Source organism: Stigmatopora nigra, chromosome 8 (genome assembly GCF_051989575.1).
Source record: "Stigmatopora nigra isolate UIUO_SnigA chromosome 8, RoL_Snig_1.1, whole genome shotgun sequence".
Lineage (NCBI taxonomy): Eukaryota > Metazoa > Chordata > Actinopteri > Syngnathiformes > Syngnathidae > Stigmatopora > Stigmatopora nigra.
Window position 1 is genome coordinate 4,630,464 of NC_135515.1, and position 21,408 is coordinate 4,651,871.

Below are 21,408 nucleotides of genomic sequence, written 5' to 3' on the forward strand. Positions count from 1 at the left end.
CTATTTGTCTTCTTCATCATCTTTATTACTGGCAATGGCAATTTTTTTTCCAGCATTCTGCCACCAAAAAAAGATGGTGCTCAAATATTTTTTAATTAAATTTTGATAATGGAAACAACTCATTTGCGAGTAATGTTAAAAAAAACAATAACACAAGTGCTTGGTAGTAGCAATATTTCAGTGTGATGTTCGATGAATAAGAAAGGTCTTTATAAAAGGATGTTGCACTTCAGCAGTAAGTAACACACAATTATAAAAAAGTATCATTCCAGGATAAATAGCTGTTACCGTTAGCCTGATTTCGATGGATAATAAAAGGGGGCGCTGGTAATGTTGTGTTTGCACCGTAGACGGGGCATGACTTGAAATCACATGGCCAGTCTTTCCACGCATATCGTAGAGCTGCTACCTCGGTAGTGGGTTTGCAAACATTGGCTGATATCAAAATGCTGGTTGTAGACCATTGGATGATGGACACAGGAATCCACAAGGATTGAAACTCACATGGGGTTTGTGGTTGTGAACAGCAAATCTTGAAAAACAAGAAAAAAAACACATTTTAATACTATTAAACCACTAGTTATTTGCTAATTTGTTAATAGATGTCGAATTAGAGAAAATAAAAATGTTTTTCCGATCCAATATTCTGTTTTTGGTGTTTTTTCAGAGGGTTGGAAAAAATTAATTTGTTTTTAGTTCATTTCTATGGGAAACGTTGATTTGAGTTAATAGTATAAATCGACATAAGAGCTTAGTCCCGGAACGCATTAAGCAAGGTACCACTGTACTTCCAACTATCTCAATGAAGGATACATTTAGCCATCTAGGGAAGAATAATTAATTGTTCTGTATGTTACTGGGTTACAGGTATTTAGACTGGCAGTCACAGAGCTTTCCTATATTTGCACAGCAGCCAACCAGAATGTAACACAAAGGTTTTTTTCCCCAACTATTGTTGCTCTATTGTTCGAACTCTTATATAACTCTGCTCCCCGCTTTCCAATTGAATGCACATCACCGGAATGCCGAATTCATTTAGAAAATGTTCAATTTGAGGCCTTCTGTCCTCACCTCCTTGCATGCATTCACGATGAATTAGTATATCAACTGTGCATTCCTAAGAAGTGTGAAAAGACAAAGCATAACGACGTCAATGTTGATTACCTCAAAGAGGTCTTTCGATGGCTTGGCAGCAATGGCTTGGTCGTAGGTGAGGTTGAGATAAATTGGACTGGACAGGATTTGTTTAGGGAAAGGTCCAAGGAAAGCCACATCCTTCTCATTGTAGGCTACTGCCTGTGCTCCAAGTGTCAGTCTGTATGCTACGTCCTGCTTGTCACGAGGGTGGATGCTGCCCACAAAGACAGAATGCATATGAACAAATTCTTAATACAATGAGTTGCTATTTCATTAAAGCCAAGTATAATATGATCAAAGTAATATACCTTATTGTAATAGAAAATAAAATGCAGATTATGATCACTACATATTTTGGAAAAAGTCGCTCCTAATATTTAATTGGATGAGGCCATAAAATCATTACTGGCTGATTTTTGTGTGATTCAAGCCTTTTCTTTACGATCAATAAAAGTACATCAATAACTAGAATCTTTACTTCACAATGTTCAACTATCAGCCAGCAAGGCCTGGTTTAGAATTACAATGTACTTCCTCCACACTATGCGTGGACAAAATATTAATATGAAGGTAGAATCATGTCAAAACTTAAGAGGAAAAAAGGGTGCTTTGGAAGAGAAGCGTGTTTTTTTCAGAAAAGAAATAGTCAAATCTTTTGCAAGAGAAACCTCTCCTTCAAAAAAGCAAAAAGTGGTTTGCAAATTAGAACGATCATAAAAAAGAATGCATTCTTGTTTATAAATAAAAAAAAAAAACAGCCATCAAAAAAATAAGTGTCTACCAGTGGACTCTGATTTCATTTGCTTGTGGGGCAAAGTGCTTTCTCTTGTGAATCTAAGTGCTTTCTCTATTGACTTAGCCATAAGGAAAATCCCACAAGAAGCAGATCGATAAACCTGGAGTGGAACTTCCGGTTTTGACGTGATCTCGTTCTGAATCCTAAACGACACTCCGCTGGTAGGGAAGGGGGATTGATTGCATTGTCACGTGATATTTTACATGTGTCACTGGGTCAAAAAAGTAAGTGCTTTGCTCAGATACATTTGATATTATTCTATATATATGTATGTATGATATTATTGACTGTCTGAATCCATTGTGTTATCTTACGTGCCATACGGTGAGTTCTCGTCCGGCAAATCCATAGCCACAGCCATGAAGGTCCTCTGCAGACGAGAATTGGGAACAAAGCCTTTGTCTGCTGTCTGGTGCCAGCGGATGTTGGGAAAGCCATTATCTGTAGAGCCTTTTATGCTGGTGGACAGCTGCATCAGAAAGAAGTGAATTACTCTCCACAAGAGACTTGACGTGATAATGACGAAGCAGTCAGCAGGCAACCCTGGCTTATGCAATTACATTGATTTATTTTCACTGTAATTTTATGTTAAAAATAAATAACATACCTGGACAAATCCAAATGGAAAATCCATAGCAGTCTGCCCACCTGAGCCCAGGTGAAACGCCATTCTCCAGTCGTCAATCATGGCAGGGAAAGAACAGTTGTACTTGTTTTGGTGATAATTAGTATTTTTTTCACCTAAGAAAAATAAATAAATACTGGAAACATCCCTAAAAATGATGCGCTCCAATCACTTGAAGAGGTTTTGCTCTTGGGATTACCTTGGTACCAAAGGGATCCTTTGATTGTCATGTTGAGCAGTGGGTGAATCATAGCATTCCACAGGACAGAGTTCTCGCAATGTGAACTGAGGGGAGATATATCTAGTCTCTGGTAATCAGATTAATTTGGCATGCCTCTTTCTACTGTGCCTTGCTCAGTCTTCTAATATATATTGGATTGATTTTACAAAATGGAATTATTTACACTCGCAAGAAATTAAACCAATACCAGAATTGCTTCTTTTTTCCATTCTGGTCTAATCCACATTGCTGAAGTGCTCTTGAGGATGACCAGGCCTCAATGGGTGAACCACCCCAACAGGACTCCACTAGTCCTATTGGGTAGTTCAGTTTTTTATACAGGTAACGTCCAAAGAGCCAACACAATGCAGAAAACTCTGACAGACCACCTGGAAGAACCATGCCATATAGTAACCATTGGACAATAATAGTAGTACAATAGTAGAAAAAAAAAACACTTGGTTACTTACTTGCTTCGGGCACAGACCACGGAAGCGACACTCTAATCAGGTCAGTCCGTTCTGTGTCGCTTGTCTCCAAGGCTACCATAAAAGTCCTCACGTGAGGATACTCGGATGCAATAGCGAGTTCCTCAGATGCATTGAAAATCTAATAGGGATAAAATTCAGTCTAAGAAAAAAAAATTGCCACCCTTGAACAGTAGACATGGAAACCATCAGTATCAGTCATTGTGACTTTACAGTTGCTTTCAGATTTGAAATAGATGATGGTGTATTTTGACATAATGCAGGGCTCTCGTGCAGATTTTCCAAATCTGTCAACCATGACACTTTTTCTTTACCTGAGATGTCTTGAAGTACATGTTGCTCTGGCCACCACAAAGCCAAATGTCCCCAAAAAGCACATCAGTGATAGTGGTTGAGCTGTTCTGAACAACCACAGTCACGTTGTCATCGGTGACAGTGGTTGAGCTGTTCTGAAGAACCGCAGTTACGTTGTAGGGACCACCAGCCTCTATGGGGTCAAGGGTAACTCGCCAGATGCCTGCATATGACATGAAGCTTGATTTTTGGAACACGTAGACATCAAAAGCAGCAAGAGGAATTCTGTGCTGCAGGCAATATGATCAACTTTATTCCGCTATATAGTATAAGACTCATTGGAACTGGCTTTACCGCATATCTAAACAGCTGTAATTCCTAACCCGCTTACCTGGTTATCATGTAAATACTTTACTATGTTGCCACTATCTGCATGAACTTCCTCATTTATATATATTCTGTAAATTAAAGCTACAAAGTACCGAAACGTATCGAACCCACGGAGGAAGAAAGAGCTCTCTTCCTCTAACACAGTGATGGTAAGGACATGGCTCCCGGCCAAAATGAAAGTGGCTCTTTGCTTCTGATCATATTTTATATACACTCTAGCTCTTTGCCATGTTTCAAATTTCTCTTATCTTTATTCTCTCTTAAAACACACTCAAATTCAACAGTGCTCCCTAAAAAAACAAATCAATTGTATTGAAAAAAGGATTTGGTAGATCTGATTTTTTAAAAATGTTGCTTCTTCTGTACATAGTGGCTCTTTGACTCTAACAGTTTAAAAATCTGACTCTTCGGGTCTAACTTGTTTGCTACCCCTGCTGTAACACAATCCACACACTACATTTAAACATTTGCCAGTTCTGATTTCCCCCCCTAATCAAAGCCCTGTTGACTTTTGTATAAATGCCACGGCTCACACCTCCTCAACAACAAAAACAACAACTCACTACTTTTACCTTTCTTCACAGGGGCAGGTGAGCTTTTATGTTTCATTGGTCCTGACAAGTAAACAGTGACCAGTCCACCCTCAGGGCTGCCATAACCCCACAGAATCGATCTCTCGGGAGACTTTTGCAGGACCATGTGGTCACCATAGTAGGAGGCAAAGCAAATATCCTTACCTAGTCACATTGTTTCATTAAGAATGAAGGGGGGAAAAAGAGGAGGAGGGGTGGGAAGAAGGATGTAAATGAGGTTAGCTATTACTCAGAATAAAGAACCGTAGTATAAAGTACTTCTAAAAATTGAACACTAACATTTATGTTTATTTTTGGGGGAGCTCTTTATTTATAGTACATAGATCACAAGCCATTATTCAAGCATGTGAAACCAGAACCAAAGCAACAGTGTTTAGAACCATAATGTAGTAGATCTAAAAACGAAACACTAACATATATGTTTCTTTTGGGGAAGCAGTTTATTTATAGGTAGATCACACACCATTATTCAAGCTGGTGAAACTAATGGATAATCATATTGACTGGACACTCAAGGGAAAACGCCCAAACCACAAAACCCCGACAAAACATCACTATATTGCAATCAATAGAGACAAAAGTGTTAAATAAAAATATTACATATTACTCTTAGAAACAGAACTCAAAAAAATAGAAGCATGTATTGTGTATTCATTGATTCTTTACTAGGGTGTAGTATTTCTATCAACTCAAAAGTGACATCAACGTGCAGATTTGCATTTTAAGCAATATTGTCTCTCTTTAGTATATTACTTTATCTTATTTTGTTTAAAAAAACAAGTTCTTAAACCAACATGCACTTTAAGATCGATAACCCAAAAAGAAAATGTTTTTTACTCACCATGTGGACAAGTAGAAAAAGGGAGAATGAAAGCACACAACAAAATAAGCAGCAAAACAGATAAAGAATTCAGGAGCAAAAATGCGCGTCTCCATCTCGCCATTTTTGCGCTCTCCGCACTCTTGAGACATCTGAAACGAGAGAGCAAGTGGTCCCGTGGTGCACGCGGGCCATGCTGGCAGTCCTATAATCTAATATATTTCTAAGTATTGCGCAGTTTATGTTAAAAAAAAATGGATAAAAGCACATTATTGCCCCTTTTAATCCAGGAGTTAGGTGCAAAAACTGACAAATCTACTTGTAAATGTTTTTGACTACTGAAAACTATGTAAATCGTTTCTCAAGGGATATTTTTAAAGCATTACCATTACTTTATCATTGAACTGATTTAATATGATTAACTTTTGATGTTTCAAACACATTTTATTGAAGAATTGTTAAAACAACGACCTACTATAATTGCATTGTAATTCTGTTTTAGGTCAGTGGAGGGCACAGTTGAGAGTATTTAACCAGCATACCTTGCACGTTTTTGGCATATAGGAGGAAACAGGAAGGCCTGGAAAGAAACCCACACCAGCCTGGGGAGAACACACAGTGAGGATAGACCTGGGATTGAACCCCTGACCCCCAAAACTGTGAGGGTGACATCCCAAAACGTGCATGGCAGTAAGCAGGTTGAGTCTAAATTGTCCCTAATAGGCATGATGGTTTTGCCTGCGATTGTCTGGAACCTGATTCACGGTGATCACCTACTGCCCATCGTTGAGTGGCATACGCTCCAGTGCCCCGTGACCCTTATAAGGATAAGCGGTAAGTAAAATAATGGAATGAATGGCTGTAAATTCTAATCCTTGGAATGGCTTGACGAGGCTGAAAATTGACAAGATAGTTAATGTGTCATGGCCTTAATGACTCCAAATAACTAATGTCAGACTCATTTGGATGACAAAGCTTTTTCTCAATTTAATGTGACTGCACTGCATGTGCTGACATTGACAGACACTGCATCATGACCTTCTTTCCTCATTACAGCAGCTTCAAAGCTTCAATGATAAAACAAACATTGCAATAATTCAGTGTCACCTACAAATGTGTTGATTTATTTATTGTGTTCATCCAGAAAACATGGAACTAATGAACAGATGTTGCCTTTTAAATATGACCAACTCACTTCAGAGAGCAAGCTCAAATTAGGGAACAAATAGAATTGCATGATCTCTTGGCTTTTCTACTACTTTTTTCAGATGTTTGATTGTCTTGAATCTTCTGACTTTTTATGTGATGATTGATTATAATTGTGAAATTATTGCTGCCTGTGTTGCCTGTAGTTTATTAATTAGCCAGGAGAAGGCGTACACGCCCAGCCTTCAGTCTGTGGTGCGCTTTAAGCATGCTCATGTTTGAAACTCCACACAGGTGGTGAACCCACCCAAATTTGAACCCAGGATCCCAAAGCTGTGAGGCCTACATACTAACCACTCACCTGCCGGGCCACGTTTACTTTTAAGTTTTTAATTTAGTCTGAATTGCATTTTAAATGCTTGCATTACAAAGTAAAAAAAAAAAAACACTTAGCTTTATTGCCTTGCATATTGGCACTGGAAATGCAAATTTTATAATGAATATTTCGCCTCCCATTCAAAAGGAACATCAATATAATAATATGATGTAATCATTCTAAGGCTATTATTTTTTTCCTCTTTAACTTTGCGTATACTATAATGTATATGTTACTTTATTTCAAGTTTTGCTGCCCTTATTATGCAAGAAATGAGGCAGTTAAGACCCAAGTAGCGGCAGGGGGTTGCAATTGATTTCATCACCTTACATCACTGTTTAAAATGTCCCTGAGAGAAATATGACCCCCCCCCCCTCCCGTGCCTTGAAATTGCATGAATACAAAAAGGATTAAATAAACATGTCTCTATTCAGTGAGTCCAGATAATTACAATTAAGAACACCAGGTAGAGAAATCAATATAGTGAATTCATGCATACAAAAATAGCAGCGATCTAGTAGGAGTGTAATAGGAAACAACAATTAAAAACAAACACAAAAACAACCCAATTATTCTTCCTGCAGGATAGCAGCACCAGACAAAGAAGTCTTAAGATGTAATGATATGTGATAGAAAAGCAGACAGACAAAGAAGGCAGGCAATGGCAGACAGACAGTCATTTCTGAGAGGCCATTTCTTCACATATGACACTAGAGGGCATCGGTATTACACGGTACTAAAATAAGCAAATAAAACTGTCTTTAATTAGCCTAACATGCAATGTTTGTGCTATTATATACGACCCATGAAGAGGTGACATTCAGTTATTGTTTGTCCTTTTAAATGGGGTATAATTGAAACTGTGTATATTTTCAAATTTATTGTCTATTAAATTGAATTATGAGTCACCTTTGCTCATTCTTCACTTTCACGAGACTGTAAAATACAGCCAGATAATTGGGCCTATATGTTTACATCAGCAATGGCCAGCTATGGCATTTAATCTGAGTAAGTGGACCAGTTTTCCCATGTGCCTACATCCACCGTGTTCCCTTCACCCTAGATATCGTATTTTATTTCAATGTGTTGTGATTGCATTCATCATAATGGTATATTGAAGTGAGGTAACGGCAATATGTAATCAAATTTGGCTTTTGCTCCCAAGACACGCCAAATATGTAACATCAGCAGCCTTGGCAACTGAACCTCCATGAATTAAGAAGGCAGTATACTTCCACTTTAATTGAATTTGCAGTTTGTGCACTTATTTATTTATTTTTACTATCTATTTCCAATCTTTACACTCACCTCTGCTGGCTCTATGTGATACATAGAGGTCAACTACCCCAATCCTTCTATGTTTCCTCATCTTGTCAGGCTTATAGAGTAATTTATTTTGACAACCCATCAATCAGGTAAGTAAAGCAAATTACTAAATTATACATGAAGTAAAAATTATATGCAAATGGTTCTGTAATACACTCTCATTTCTGTTTCAGAGGAAAATGAGGAGTATGTAAATGCTATTTAATGCATTTCTTTTACTCCTGTATTTATATAAATAAATGAAAACAATACACGTGCAAAGAATATTTTATGTACTCTTATATGTACAGTAAATTATTAAGATATACACGTCTTACCACATTCCCTTTTCTCACCTGTGTTACTATGTGATGTTTTTAAGTATAGATTGCAACACCTTCCCTTTTGATATTTCACGCTGTATGATTGATGTACCAAAATCAGTATGGAATACTTGACAGACGAACTTGAGTGACTATGCGAACACAGACAACTGCTTCCTTTCCACAATGTCCCTGAAATGTTGTGCTCTGAATAGTGTGAATGGGAGTGTGAATGGTTGTTTATCTAGTTAGTCTGTTCCTTGCGAACATATCGGCTGTCACTCAGAAGACACATCTGTGATAGCACTTCCTAAGGGTACTTGAGAAAAAACGTTGCTTGTCTCTTTCTACTGCTTGACCATCAAGAGGGCAGAATGGAATAGGCCCAAAAGAGTGGTCAAGATAACGCTGGCCGCTCCACTCCCTGAAGGATAGCTACATGTCAAGGAGCCTCTGAAGAGATGTGCCGAATACAAGTGACAACAGCCAAACCCACCCAAAAACTCTTGGCATGTTGCCTTTTGTCAATCAGTTTATCAGGAGAAGGATGATCAGAATCAAAGACAGCTTTTTTTCCCTATTGAAAGACCACCAGGACTTTCTAGTTGGGTTCACTATTTTAAATGTTCATAATTATATATTTCTCCCCTTAAAAAATACATTTATTTCACTAACTGTGGCTACTAATACTTTCATTAGACGTGCATTTAATTGTGTTCTTTTTAAAGTGTTGCTTTCATTCACGGCAGCTGGTGGAGGTTGGCAGTACTGTAATGGTTTTTTATATTTATAGCACAAGCAATTAGCACATGGATGTTGACTAAAAGAGGAAACATGCCTCTATTCTCCATTTTAAAGACATGAAATTCAACTCGCAACTGGCCAGCAAACGGACTGGCTGGGTTATTTTGTGAGTTTTTCCAATTTCATAGATTTTAAGCAGGCAAACATACTTTAACATTACAATATAACAATATAATTCTCCTTTAATTCCTTATGAAGACAAAAATGGTCGGTTCTACAGTTTAGGAATAAATAAATGATTTTCATAAGGACTGTACATCTTGGCTGGTGGAACTTGTTTTCAGGTATAGGTTAGTACACCTTAAAATATTAAATATAGATTAGACAAAACATAGGAGAACAAAGCACAATTGAACAAGTTTTCAGCAGTTGCAGTTCAGTGGGAATAAAACTGTTTTGAGGTGGGTCGTTTTGGAGGATGTAACACCTCCCAGTAAGCAGTCAATGGAAGAAATTGTGTGCAGGATGAGTGGTTTCAGAGGTGATCTTGCACGCTCTGCAGAGTGTTCTATTGTGGTGCAATGGATAAAGGGATAGTTGGGGTGAACCAATGATTTTTGATGCACTGTAATTTCTTCTGGTAAAGCGTGCCAAGACTGCTGAACCAGACTGTGATTGATGAGGTGAGGAGGTTTTCAATGATGGTTGTGTGGAAGTAGAGCAGAAGATGAGGCCTTACTCTGAACTTCTTTTGCTGTCGGGAATGAAAGATTCTCTGTTAGCCTGTTTTATGGACGTGATCTGCATTTGTTTTCCATTTGAGTTTAGTGCTGTTATGGGTAACAATGACTTTGTATCTGTTGTGTTTCAGCGCAATAAATGATTTTTCTAAAACCAGGGCAATAATTAGGCAGCCCCGGGAGCTTTCCAGTTAATTCGATTCAAAGTATCTTGTGCTAAAAGTCCAATATTATGTTTCGCCGGTGAAGTAGAATTTTATACCGAACAAACAAAAAATTAAAACATTATTCTGCCAAATATTGACATCAATGCTTCTAGAAAGCAATGAAATATCTTTAAACACTAACATATTTGTGTGCATTATAGGACAAGGCTAAGCTTTATTTCTCATTTATGGGTATTACATTTTTCCCAAATGTCTATCAGAGAGAGTTTCAGTATCGAGGTCAAAGTTGCTGAATTTCCATACAACATACAAACACATTGTAATTACTCTATAAATATTGTAAATACTCGCTGAATGTATTATCACTGAATCTGTAAACGCGGGATTCAAAAAATAACGGTGTATATACTTTTCAATGCATATTTTAAACTAATTCCCTTGCTTAATAATTCATCCAAGAGTAAGATTAGTTTTCTTCATATCAAACATAACAAATCTCCCTACACTTGGCAACTTTGATATGAGCTCCAAAGCCTTTTATCTTTAATTTAACATTGTATCAGCTAATAAATCAGATCCCGGAATGTTATCATACCCATTCAAATGTGGTGCTTTGTATTTGAAATGAAGTCTGTAATACTTCACTGCTTTTCTGTAATGTGTTAGTTTTATAATCTTGCCGAATATGTTGAAATTGTCAATATTACATATAATATCAGACCATATAACATTTCAACCGAATCACTCTGTCATTTGTTGAAAGAAACCTGGTCACAATTGAGAAGTAGCTGTTATAAATCCTGTGCAAAGATGGCATTCTACAATTTCAGAGAGAAAATACAATATTCTTGGTTAATTAACCTCCCTGAATAAATAAAGGTAAAACAGGGTTATGTAAACAACGCTTTTGGCTATTCCCTATAACAAACAGCCAAATGTATTATAGCTGTAATCCACCAATTAGGCACTCGGCTTCTGCTGAATGTGACCAACAATGAATGGGTTTGGCAAGAAAAGGTTATTAGAACCATGTGTCCATTCATTTTCTATTGCACATGCCCTCATTAGAATTGCAGGTGAGCCAGCATCTATTTAAGTTACAATGGGAGCTGTCTCAGAGTAGCCAGTCAATCAGAAAACAATGTTCCATGTGTTCACTGAACACACACTGCCAAACAACTATATAATCACAACATTGAACAATTAAGAATTTTCACAAAATAATGAGTTATTGGTGCAAATGATGGCCACAGTTGAAGTCATGGTTGTTTGATGACATGTCGTAATAAGAAAAAAAAAGTACATGGCATCATGCTGGTTATCTGAATCAATCCAAAACTGCTGAAGGACACGTTAAAGTTGTCTGCTTTCATTGCAGCAGAGCAGCAAAGACGTCAAACCTCAGCAGTGGGCCATGTCAGAGGTTGTTGACCAGTAGCTTGTCGGGGATGTGATGCAGTATACAATCTATTTTCAGCCTCCGAACACAAGCTGGTGGTTGGCATGAGGGGAAGGGCGGAGGGATCTAGGACAATGTGGTTTGAAGGATGAACAGCCTAGATAAACACTTGTTTGGATCGTCACATGCCGACATCTGCCAGGACCTTTTCTGCCACCCCATATGTTCAGACCTTAAACAAAGCATAAACAATTCAGGAATTAAGCTTGCATTTATATTCAGTGATGCACATTCTGTTCTACTTATCCTAAGAAGGATTGAGGGGTGCTGGAGCCAGGCATCGTAGGGCACAATGAGAAACAAGATATGAAGCTCGTTTGTCGAAGAAAAGAATTAAAAATACAAAATAAAAGCTGTTTCGTTTGGGACGAACGGAGAGAACAAAGCAGTGGTTAGCAGAAAACTATGAGAATGTTGATCAAGATATGAATTGAGTTAGAAAAGATGAACCAAAATTGGAGGTGACATAGAAAATGTCCGGTGGACGGTGACACATGGTTTGAAAGGGGAGAATGAATGAGAGTCAGGCAATATTGGACACGATGGTGTGCGGGACAGAAGAGGACGGACTGAGTCATCGTTATGGTAATGCAGAGGCGTCAGAGTGCTGAGTCACTCTAATGTACTTTCACAGAAACATGGAATGTCACACCACACCTCAGGGGCTTGATGACGAGTGCAAGGTTAGAGGAGACGCGCAGCACTGTATCAAACACTGGCTTACGGCACAAAGTGCTGCTGGTGGGGAATTGGTTTTAGTCAAAAAGAGGGTCAGCAGTTTTTATTTTATTTTTTTACCAGTATGTCTTTTTTATTGAATACAAAGCAGTGGTAGAATGGTAAGATTGTGTACCATTGTGTAGGTTGAGTGTGTACTAATATCTAATCATGCCATTCGAAATCATTCAAGCAATCAGTTGACTATTTAGTTACACGAGTCAACAGTTTGGAATCTGGCATGGTATTAGCATTGATTCATGATAATGATCAGAATGTTGAACAATTACAACTCTCCTAATGACTTCTCTATGAGATACCATATGTTGATGCATTTTAACGGAACGATTCTGAGTTGTTACAATACATTTATGCCTCACATAAACTCTTGTAAATTATCAAAACCTTGCCTTTAGGTCATTCTTAGTTCATTTATTTAATGTCTATGCCTTGTTTAACAGCTGGATTGTTGTTGATGCATTCAATCTATTTTTGCCTTTTAGAGCCAGAGACTCTTTTAACAAAGAATTCCAATTTTACTTGGACAGTGAATATTCTTGATTATAACTGAACTAACTCCACAGTTTTTGAGTGGGTCCATGTGACATTTACTATGACCTTTTACTTCCCTTTGAGCTATCATTATAAGCATGTCAGTGTATGAATGTCTTAACTTTGCAAAAATACCTTCAAGGCAGAATGATGTTTTATGATTGCATGCCATTTACCATTTATCCACTCTGCTTACCTCAGTTGTTATATGTGGTTATGTAGCGGAAAAGTAAGAAATTGCCTCTGGCATTCATAGGTCTGCTAATAGAGACTTGCTTATTGATTAATGCACAAGAGCCTAAATGTTGAGGTACCAAAATCATACCTGTCAAACATAGGCCAAGGTTTTCCCCTCTTGTGTGTAGTATTATATTTATTCCCAAACCATCAATTTTCGTCGAGAGTAACCAGAATTTTTTTCAATCCACTTCATGCATTAATCTTCCACCTCGATTCTTTGAAAATAGCCTAAATGATGCAAACATGCCCAATCTGCCATTACTGGTATGCTTATTGCTTTTATTTCACCTGGATAATGAATTGTGGCGTATTTATGATATCAGACCATGTTATCTTTCCACTGGAACTACAGTATATTGGGTTCCTAAATTTTTGTTTCTGTAATTACATGCCTAATTTGGTACAATTTATGATCAAGTGCTGTGTTTAGCAGACATAAAAACTGGATAGAATAATCCATCATGGATTTATTGTGTCTATCTGCACCCTGGGCAACATTTAAAAGTAACATCTCAATAAAGACAATAAATTATGCACTAATCAAACTGATATGAAGAGATTCTCTTCTCTCAAACGAGGATGAGAGCATGCGAGAAAGTTACCATCAACCTCACGAAAGGTGAGCTTGACAGAAGACAATCAATACAAGACTAACGGTGTGATGGTAGGGCCCAGGGGTGCCTCTCACTATCTGTTTTTTTTTTTTTTGCAACAAATGGGCCCTGTTTTGTGGAACAAGACAATGAAAATAAATATTCCTCAGCCATCATTGCAGCAACTTTTGCAATACAAAATATGATTTGAAATGGATATAATGAGCTTGATTGATGGAGTTGCTATGGAGATACGCTGTGCTCCCAAATCAGTCACAAATGATTCACGTAAAACCTTGAAAATTGTACGTTGCAACTTATTTAAATTACACGCAGATCATGTTGCTTTCCATTAGCATCTCTTAGCAGGCCGGCCAGTCCTGATTAGAGTACTGCTGGTCCGTTAATCCATGTGACAAGACTGTTGGCGTGAGAGCTGATTAACTAGTGTCTCCTCACTGGCAATGTACTACTTTGTGTTTAGATTAAAAAGTGCTAAAGTGGAGACCTGCTTGTCTTGTTTAATTTAAAACCTTTAGAGATCATTATTTTTTTTGTGCTGCGTAACATTTCTGTGGTAACTTGAAAATGAACCAATTCATTCTCACTGTACAGTGATAATTAAGGATAGTGGCAATTTATTCTATTAATGCATACATGCTTACAAATTGATATACTATGGCAGAAATAGATTTTTTTTATCAGCTATTAAAAAATAGAACAAAATATAATTAATGGAAACAAGTTTTATTGATCAACAATGAAAACCAGTTAGTAACCTTTAGATGCGCTATGAAACTCAGTCAATGCACTCAATTGTTTTTGCACTATAATTCTATCCATTTATGTTCAATAGCACTGGACTCCATTAGGGTCATGGATGGAAACCGTTTTTTCCACAGCTGCCAATATCCGAGTGGCCAGCCAGCACATTTACATTTGCATCGGTGGGCAATTTAGAGCCACAATGCCCAAAAATAATCCATGCTAAATACCATAAATTGAGTTTTAAACTCTGGATTTTAGAACTATAAGCTGTATATGTTAATCAAAAGCTCACATAGTTTGCAGAAGTTACAATTCTTTTTAGCTTTTTTACAAGTACATTACAACCATGCAAACTGTCACCCCCACCCCACCCACATACACTCACACCCACACCCATAACACCGCCACACATCCACAATCTCACACAGTAGATAAAAAGAATGTAAAGGTGATGAGATGTCATTCAAACAACCAAGTGAAAACATACGATTTAATTCAAAGCTGTGATGACCATCTGTGAAGCCATCTGCTTAATGGAGAAACTGATTTTACTTTTTTCTAGCTGGTTGCTTTGTTTTCCAAATAAATGCATAAGTGCAAGCAAAAAGTCTCATCAGGGCAAAGAGCAGTTTTGGTTGTGGAGTTGTTGAATCTTTTCCATCCATAATACTACATATTTTCCAACACTTTTTAAAAAGTCTCCCAGGGGATATAACGTACACGTTATAAAAATTTGTAAACACTCCCCACATCATCACAATCGATGCATAAATGTCAATAAGTGTGGCTTCAGTATATGGATACGCATCCATGTGCATTATGCACAGTAGGCTTTCTCCCTGAGGAAAACATTGGAGAGAGCAAAGGTGGAACATCTGCTTTTTGCCTGGCTCTTGTTTCCTAGGGCATACATGCATTCACACAGAGTAGTTTAACTTCAACAAATGCCATCTGCTCTTTCATTATGCACACTGCTTCAGATGGACGCAGACAGCATTTTGTTGGATTGGTCTTCTCCAGAAACAAGAAAATTTGTCACCTTATCATATGGAGATTGACTTATATACCATTTACCTTTTGCATTATCATATAGGACAAAAATGCAGGATCACTGTGTATAGCATTATTGAAATACTCACTATTATTGTACTTCAGCATTAAAGGTTTTACATGCATTTCCTTTTTTTTATGTAGGGATTAATGTTGACTTTGTTTTGACAGTGAAATATGTACATCCTAATCCTTAAGCACATCTAATTGAAACTAATGTATTTGTTTCAGTTATGTGACTTCAAGTTCAAGCTTCCTCTGCAAAAGGATACAAAACTTATTCACTCAAGGCTGTTTATACAAATGGTAGTGTTGTATACTTTTTAGCCGATATACCCTTCACAGTCTTTCAAATATTATTCATAACGAGTGGCTTGAAGAAAAGGATGCTTTTTAAAAAATTGATGCTTTTGGATAGAGTTTTACGATACTGATTAGAGTGGCTATTGAGCGGATTACCATTTTATTTCGGTATTTCATGTGAAAACTTAATTACAAGAGAGCCAATCATCATCGGCTGCAATTGGATCATCTTCTGCCAGGCTTCTCTGCTCTCAATCAGGCCAATTGATTTCTTTGTCCCTTCACATACACAAAAACCCTAGTGTGCTTTGGGCTAAAAAAAAAAAGCAATGTATTAAGTGCTTGTTTGGATCAATTTAATGTGCAAAGTTAGCATATTCACAAAACTGATGAGATGGCAGGAAAAAACTCATTCATTTAGCCAAGGGTCTTTTGCGAAAGAGTGCAAAATCTGGAAAGGTACTTCAGAACATTTTTAGTGCAATACACTAAAATAATTGATCAAATATTTATTATCGATCAAAGTCAAAGTGATTATTTTTAAAGGAACTGGCTGATAGACATGTTCTGGCTGATGAATTAAACAGTGGTGGAAAAGACTGCAAAGGAATTTAGTGATAATAGATTTGGTGATCATCTGTCAATAATATTAGAAAAAAAATTGAGTGAGATTGGCACAGGTGAAAATTGGACTATTTAGGGCAGTGATACCTACAATGTTTCCAACAAACTATAAAGATCTAAAATCTTATTCCAGAAGAGTACACATCTAGGAACTATGAAGCATAAAATGCTGTATGATAGAGCTGTTGTCACAGAGGTGATTAGTGTACCTATTGAAGTGTCTGTAAGTGTTTGAAATGACTCAACAGATGGTTTAATCATAATTCCTCTCAGGTTATCACCAGCTGCACAAACATCTGGTTTGAAAATACGACCACTGTTCCAAAACAGAACTGCAATGGCCTTTTTGTTCTTGAATCCTTAAATGAGACATTTATTTGAATGCTGGGAAGGTTTCTTGTGTCCTGTGAAGTATTAATAAATGGTGCCACTGAATTATATTGGTCCCTTCACAGAAGGCTTTAATGATGTTCAAAGCCAGGGTGGGTATGGGGGGGCCTTTGCAAAGTGAATATTTTGTATGGCTGTATTGGCTCCAGTAACCTTTGTGCTCTTTTTTGAGCTGAAAGCCAGCATTTTTATGATAATTCATCCATAAGCAAGTCCGTTGACCTTTGAGGCTTTGCCAGGTATTTAATAGCAAGGTTCTTGTGGACTCGGACCCCATATTACTTTTAAATAGTTAAATCATCCATTAAGTACTTGTTGTGGTTTCTCTGAGATGTTTGACTTAGATAATTCATATATAAAGCTGCAAGTACATTTTAAGAATTTAAAAACGTATGTGGGAAAGTTCTACACAGATTCAGTAAGACTATATTTGAATATACTGCTTTTAGGCTTCATTTAGCTCATTTGAATCATCTTTATGAATTAATTGACTGGTTGAGCTGTTAGCTTTTGATTACAGTGGTTTATGACTCCTCAAAGTGTTCTATATGAACCAAACTCATTCTCTGAATTAACCAGATACTTGTTTTGCAATCTGCTGTTACACAGAGGCTGTTGAACTATTCTATATTAATGTGAATCAAGTGACAGGTGTTCTTTATGTCCCCTTTGCAGTACATTCAGTTTAATAATAATTGTAAAGCAAGGATGTAAGACTGATAAACAAGTTAAATTTGCCATATCACAATATTATTATACCAAGATCATGACATTCTGTTGAGCAACCATTCTATAATTATGATTTTTTTTTAATGTTTGCCATGTTGCATACCACTTCAAAAACTAATATTAGTTATCGAAATAGTTTATACATCAAATTACCTGATGTGCTGAACAATTTTCCATCTGTGCATAGTTCTGTCCTCCCAAATGTTTCCACATTAGACTTGGATTTTAGTGTCTTGTGCACAAACTCAATCAGCTGTGTTTCTTTCATTTATATTATTTTTGGTCAAGGGTTCAGGTTATGGCAGTTTCCTGATCCCCAAATTAATGGAGTGAGTGTGGCAACTAGGTTTCCCATTGATTCCAATAAGCCAAAGCAGTCAAGTGAGACAAGGAGCACAGCAGGACTTGAACACGCTGAGAAAGAAGTTTCACTCCACTGACTTAAGGGATGTTCACTGTTTACACAACACAGTGGAGGTTTAAACACAACATTTGTGTCGTTGGGGAATTGTCTTCTGTTACTCCACTAAAAACATTGTAGCTTTAACTTTTTTAGTTTCTTTGTAAATATATCACATTGCAAACAAAACAAAAAACAACTTAAAAAAAGCCAGGTCGTGTTTATTATTTGTTTTTTTACTAGAATTTGAGTACTCTGCACAGTAGATCAATTCATCCCACAATGACCCTGTACTTTTTATTTAACTGCTTATCCTTTTCAGAGTCAAAAGGCACTGGAACAAATCCAAACAGACTTTTGGCAAAAAAAACTGTGTACCATGGATTGGTTGCTAGTCAATCAATCATAGAATATAACACCCACGTTGATGACATTATTAAAACTACAAGTCAAACACAAACACATTTAAAACAATGTCAGTGCATGGTATGAAAGCAAATTTCACTCTTATCTGAACTATTGATAACAATTTCCCTGGGAAAGTTCCATTAAACAAAATGTGAATGTGGAATCATTATGAATATAAGGTTGTAAATAGGCAAAGACCACTACAGACATATACATTCAGCAAAATGTTTATTATTATATAACCAGGAATAAAAACACAATATTTTCAAATTTTTGCAGCAATCTTTAAGTTACAGTAAGTCCCCTAATCAATGTGTAGTATTAGTAGTACAAATAAGGACCCTATATACATTATGAGGACAAAGTCTTGTGCCCCACTGTTATGTTAACCAATAATTAGTTCTATTTTATGATTACCAGAAAGGCTAATATGTTCCATGGAAGCATCAGAGTTTGTAAATTGGTTATGAGGAGAATGTTCCATTTAACACAAAACGCTTTCCTACTCTATTCTCAGCATAAAGGATAATATAATTTAGTAAGGTTGAGCAGTGTTTATAGGAATAATCCTACAAAGCGGTGCTTGAGTGCTGAAAACCCTTCAAATGTATTGACCTTGATTACTTTAGGAAAGTGATGCTCAATGGCCTACTGACTCGGCTCGATGTTTAGATTTTGAGTTTGCCAGTGGGAAATGAAACAATTGAAGACATTGATCGAATAGCTGGTGAATCCCATAAAGAATTGTGTCTTTTTACTCCTAATCTAAATGGGGGTTATTTTTTCTGCATTAAGAAGTTGTTTTTAATTACGTTTTTATTGACTCCAACGGGGCTTTCAATTGCTAAAAGAATCATTAACTAACTGTATACGTGAGTGTGCACTTTTGTGTGTGTGCCTGATAGTTGTTTACATTCAATTCAAAAGTTCCCCAAGCAATAGCACAATACCAGTATCTCACTATAAGTCTGTTGCTGCATATTTACTATGATCATACTTAACAAGGTTAAAAGAGCATTGTTTTAAACGCAGTACATACATTATATGAACAGGACACATTTTATTCTTTTTCATCCTCTTTTACTTTAGATTTTATGGAACTTTGGATAGGCTTCAGATAATCTTCTTAACTTAGGGTATTGATTCAAAACCTACTTCTCCTGAAGAACCTTTGGCTAACTATGGATGGTTGGACATATTTTAAAAAAATTAAAATCCAATCTTTGCCAAGGCACGACTCTCAGATGCTACAAAGCTTGCCAGCATCTTTGTGAGCATTCATTTAAAACTCATGGGAATATATTGGCAACCGGGGCTCCTTCTGTTGCTGTGTGCTACAATAGAAGAATGACTGAAGTTTAACCATGTGTGGTGTGACACATTTAAGAAGGATGGATATCCACTGTTTGTAAAGATAAGAGGACTGCTCACTCCGAATAGACATTTTCATCCAGCACTTAAATGACTTTATTACAAATGAAGGCTGTGTCTGATGCTTGATGCCATTACAGAAGTCTACGAAGCAGTTTAAGAGAGTTTTGACAGAGTTAAATAGGATGGATAGTCACTGTGCACTACAGAAAAACTGCTATGAGCCCTGAGTTGATCAAATGCTATGGCGTGGATTTTTAGCAGGTTGAAGTACTAAATTTTATATTCTCTTCCTTTGTGCCATTTTTTTTCTTTCTTTTCCAAGTGACAGCCCACTGCATATGCGTATAACAGTGTTTTGATCTTAAGTTGGTTAATTAATGTATTTTTGTTCAATCGAAATCCAAGGTAATATGCCATATTAATATATCGACACCAGCAGCTTATAGTCAGAGCAGTGTATATAAGGTTTTTTTATTTTGAGAACTTTTAGCGGGTGACTCATAGTCAGATACATGCTGTAGTGTTGAAATTAAGTTACGTACATTTCTGTGCTTTGACAACTGCACGGAAAAATTTTTTTTCAGTACGGCTCAACGGTGCATAAGTTAAACTTTTGTCACGGCATGGTACAAAGTTCAGTGGACTGAATATACATGCTCACCATGTGCATAGTATAAAATATAAATAAAAAGAAAACATCTTACATGTTCTTTCTCTATTAAAAAAACTCACTTTGTCCATTTGAGTGCTCATAAATATTATAAGAGCTTGTACTGGCTTTCACTTCTTGGACTGACTTTTGTGTCTTAATAAATGAAAAGAGAATGCTTCAGATATACCAGCACATGTATTAAATTTTCATGTTGGCACACAGAATGAATTAGGTAAGACTGCTTCTAAAATACATTTCAGCCATATATATAATATCAAACATCGTCAAGAATTATATCTAATGAGGGAATAACAAGATCTGAAAACTAATCCTTTTTTTATTTACACATGATAATGAACTTGTTGAACGTTTCTTTTCTCATTGTACAAAGTACAATATACCAAGTACGAATATGTATTCATGTACAAAAAGATAAATGCTTCCATATGTCAACTTTACATGCCTGAGATCACTTTTTCTCACAGTATGAGGCCCATAGTTTGTCTCCAAAAGTTAGGCGTGTCTGTTTTCTCCAATGGCTTTCTAACTGGCCACTTTCTCTACACAAGTTTCCCTTCCAGCTTCTGCATCCTCTGGGATTGTAAATTCCATCTATAAACTCCCAGAATTTTCCGTCAAGCCTCTCCTATCATTCCCTAGTGGTCACATGACATTCAGTGGCACACTGATGGGTCAGGCCACCGCTCGCCTACCAGCATGCGTTGCCATTATGTGTCACAAAGATTAAGATCATCCAAGATGATGTTGGCACAAAGCCGTTTTCAGTTGGACTTAGCATATAAATGGAAAATAGATTAAATCGCAAACAACTTAAGAGTTCATTGCAAGAGTGCGCATAGCGGAGAAAATTGCTTTTCTTTGAAACATTTACAGTAATTTCTCTTGTAGTGGTTCTTTCAGTCAAAATAGCAAAAAACCCATTTGCCTGGTGACATTTCCAAGTGTTTAGTAGAGAAGCAAGGTG

At 36.9% G+C, this 21,408-nt stretch overlaps 2 protein-coding genes across 4 annotated transcripts in view; one reads left to right on the forward strand and one right to left on the reverse strand.

Moving 5' to 3' along the window:
* Window positions 1–2: 2 nt before the first annotated feature.
* Window positions 3–5,550, reverse strand: siae (sialic acid acetylesterase). Of its 2 annotated transcripts, XM_077722538.1 has the most exons (10): window positions 5,385–5,550; window positions 4,523–4,687; window positions 3,581–3,783; window positions 3,249–3,387; window positions 2,987–3,167; window positions 2,758–2,843; window positions 2,541–2,674; window positions 2,248–2,402; window positions 1,165–1,351; window positions 3–532 (listed from the first exon to the last, which is right to left on the reverse strand). In XM_077722538.1, the coding sequence occupies exons 1-10, from the start codon at window positions 5,485–5,487 to the stop codon at window positions 251–253; spliced, it is 1,635 nt and encodes a 544-aa protein (XP_077578664.1). In that variant the 5' UTR covers window positions 5,488–5,550; the 3' UTR covers window positions 3–250. The 2 variants fall into 2 exon arrangements, with proteins under 2 accessions (XP_077578664.1, XP_077578665.1); XM_077722539.1 differs by lacking the exon at window positions 4,523–4,687.
* A 387-nt stretch (window positions 5,551–5,937) lies between these two features.
* The window catches only part of b3gat1a (beta-1,3-glucuronyltransferase 1 (glucuronosyltransferase P) a), a 61,003-nt gene continuing 45,532 nt past the window's right edge, over window positions 5,938–21,408 (forward strand). For both annotated transcript variants that reach the window (XM_077722678.1, XM_077722683.1), the window contains exon 1: window positions 5,938–6,197. The gene's annotated coding sequence lies outside the window, so the exon portion shown is untranslated. The remainder of the gene's footprint in view (window positions 6,198–21,408) is intronic.

What these genes read in the sequence shown, in the direction of transcription:
- siae (XM_077722538.1), bottom strand. Translation starts at nt 5,487, where the DNA reads ATGGCGAGATGGAGACGCGCATTTTTGCTCCTGAATTCTTTATCTGTT. An exon ending in GTGGTCTGTGCCCGAAGCAA is followed by an intron (nt 3,168 to 3,248) that starts GTAAGTAACCAA and finishes TGGTTCTTCCAG; the next exon opens with GTGGTCTGTCAGAGTTTTCT. An exon ending in GGAAAAAAGAAGCAATTCTG is followed by an intron (nt 2,844 to 2,986) that starts GTATTGGTTTAA and finishes ATCTCCCCTCAG; the next exon opens with TTCACATTGCGAGAACTCTG.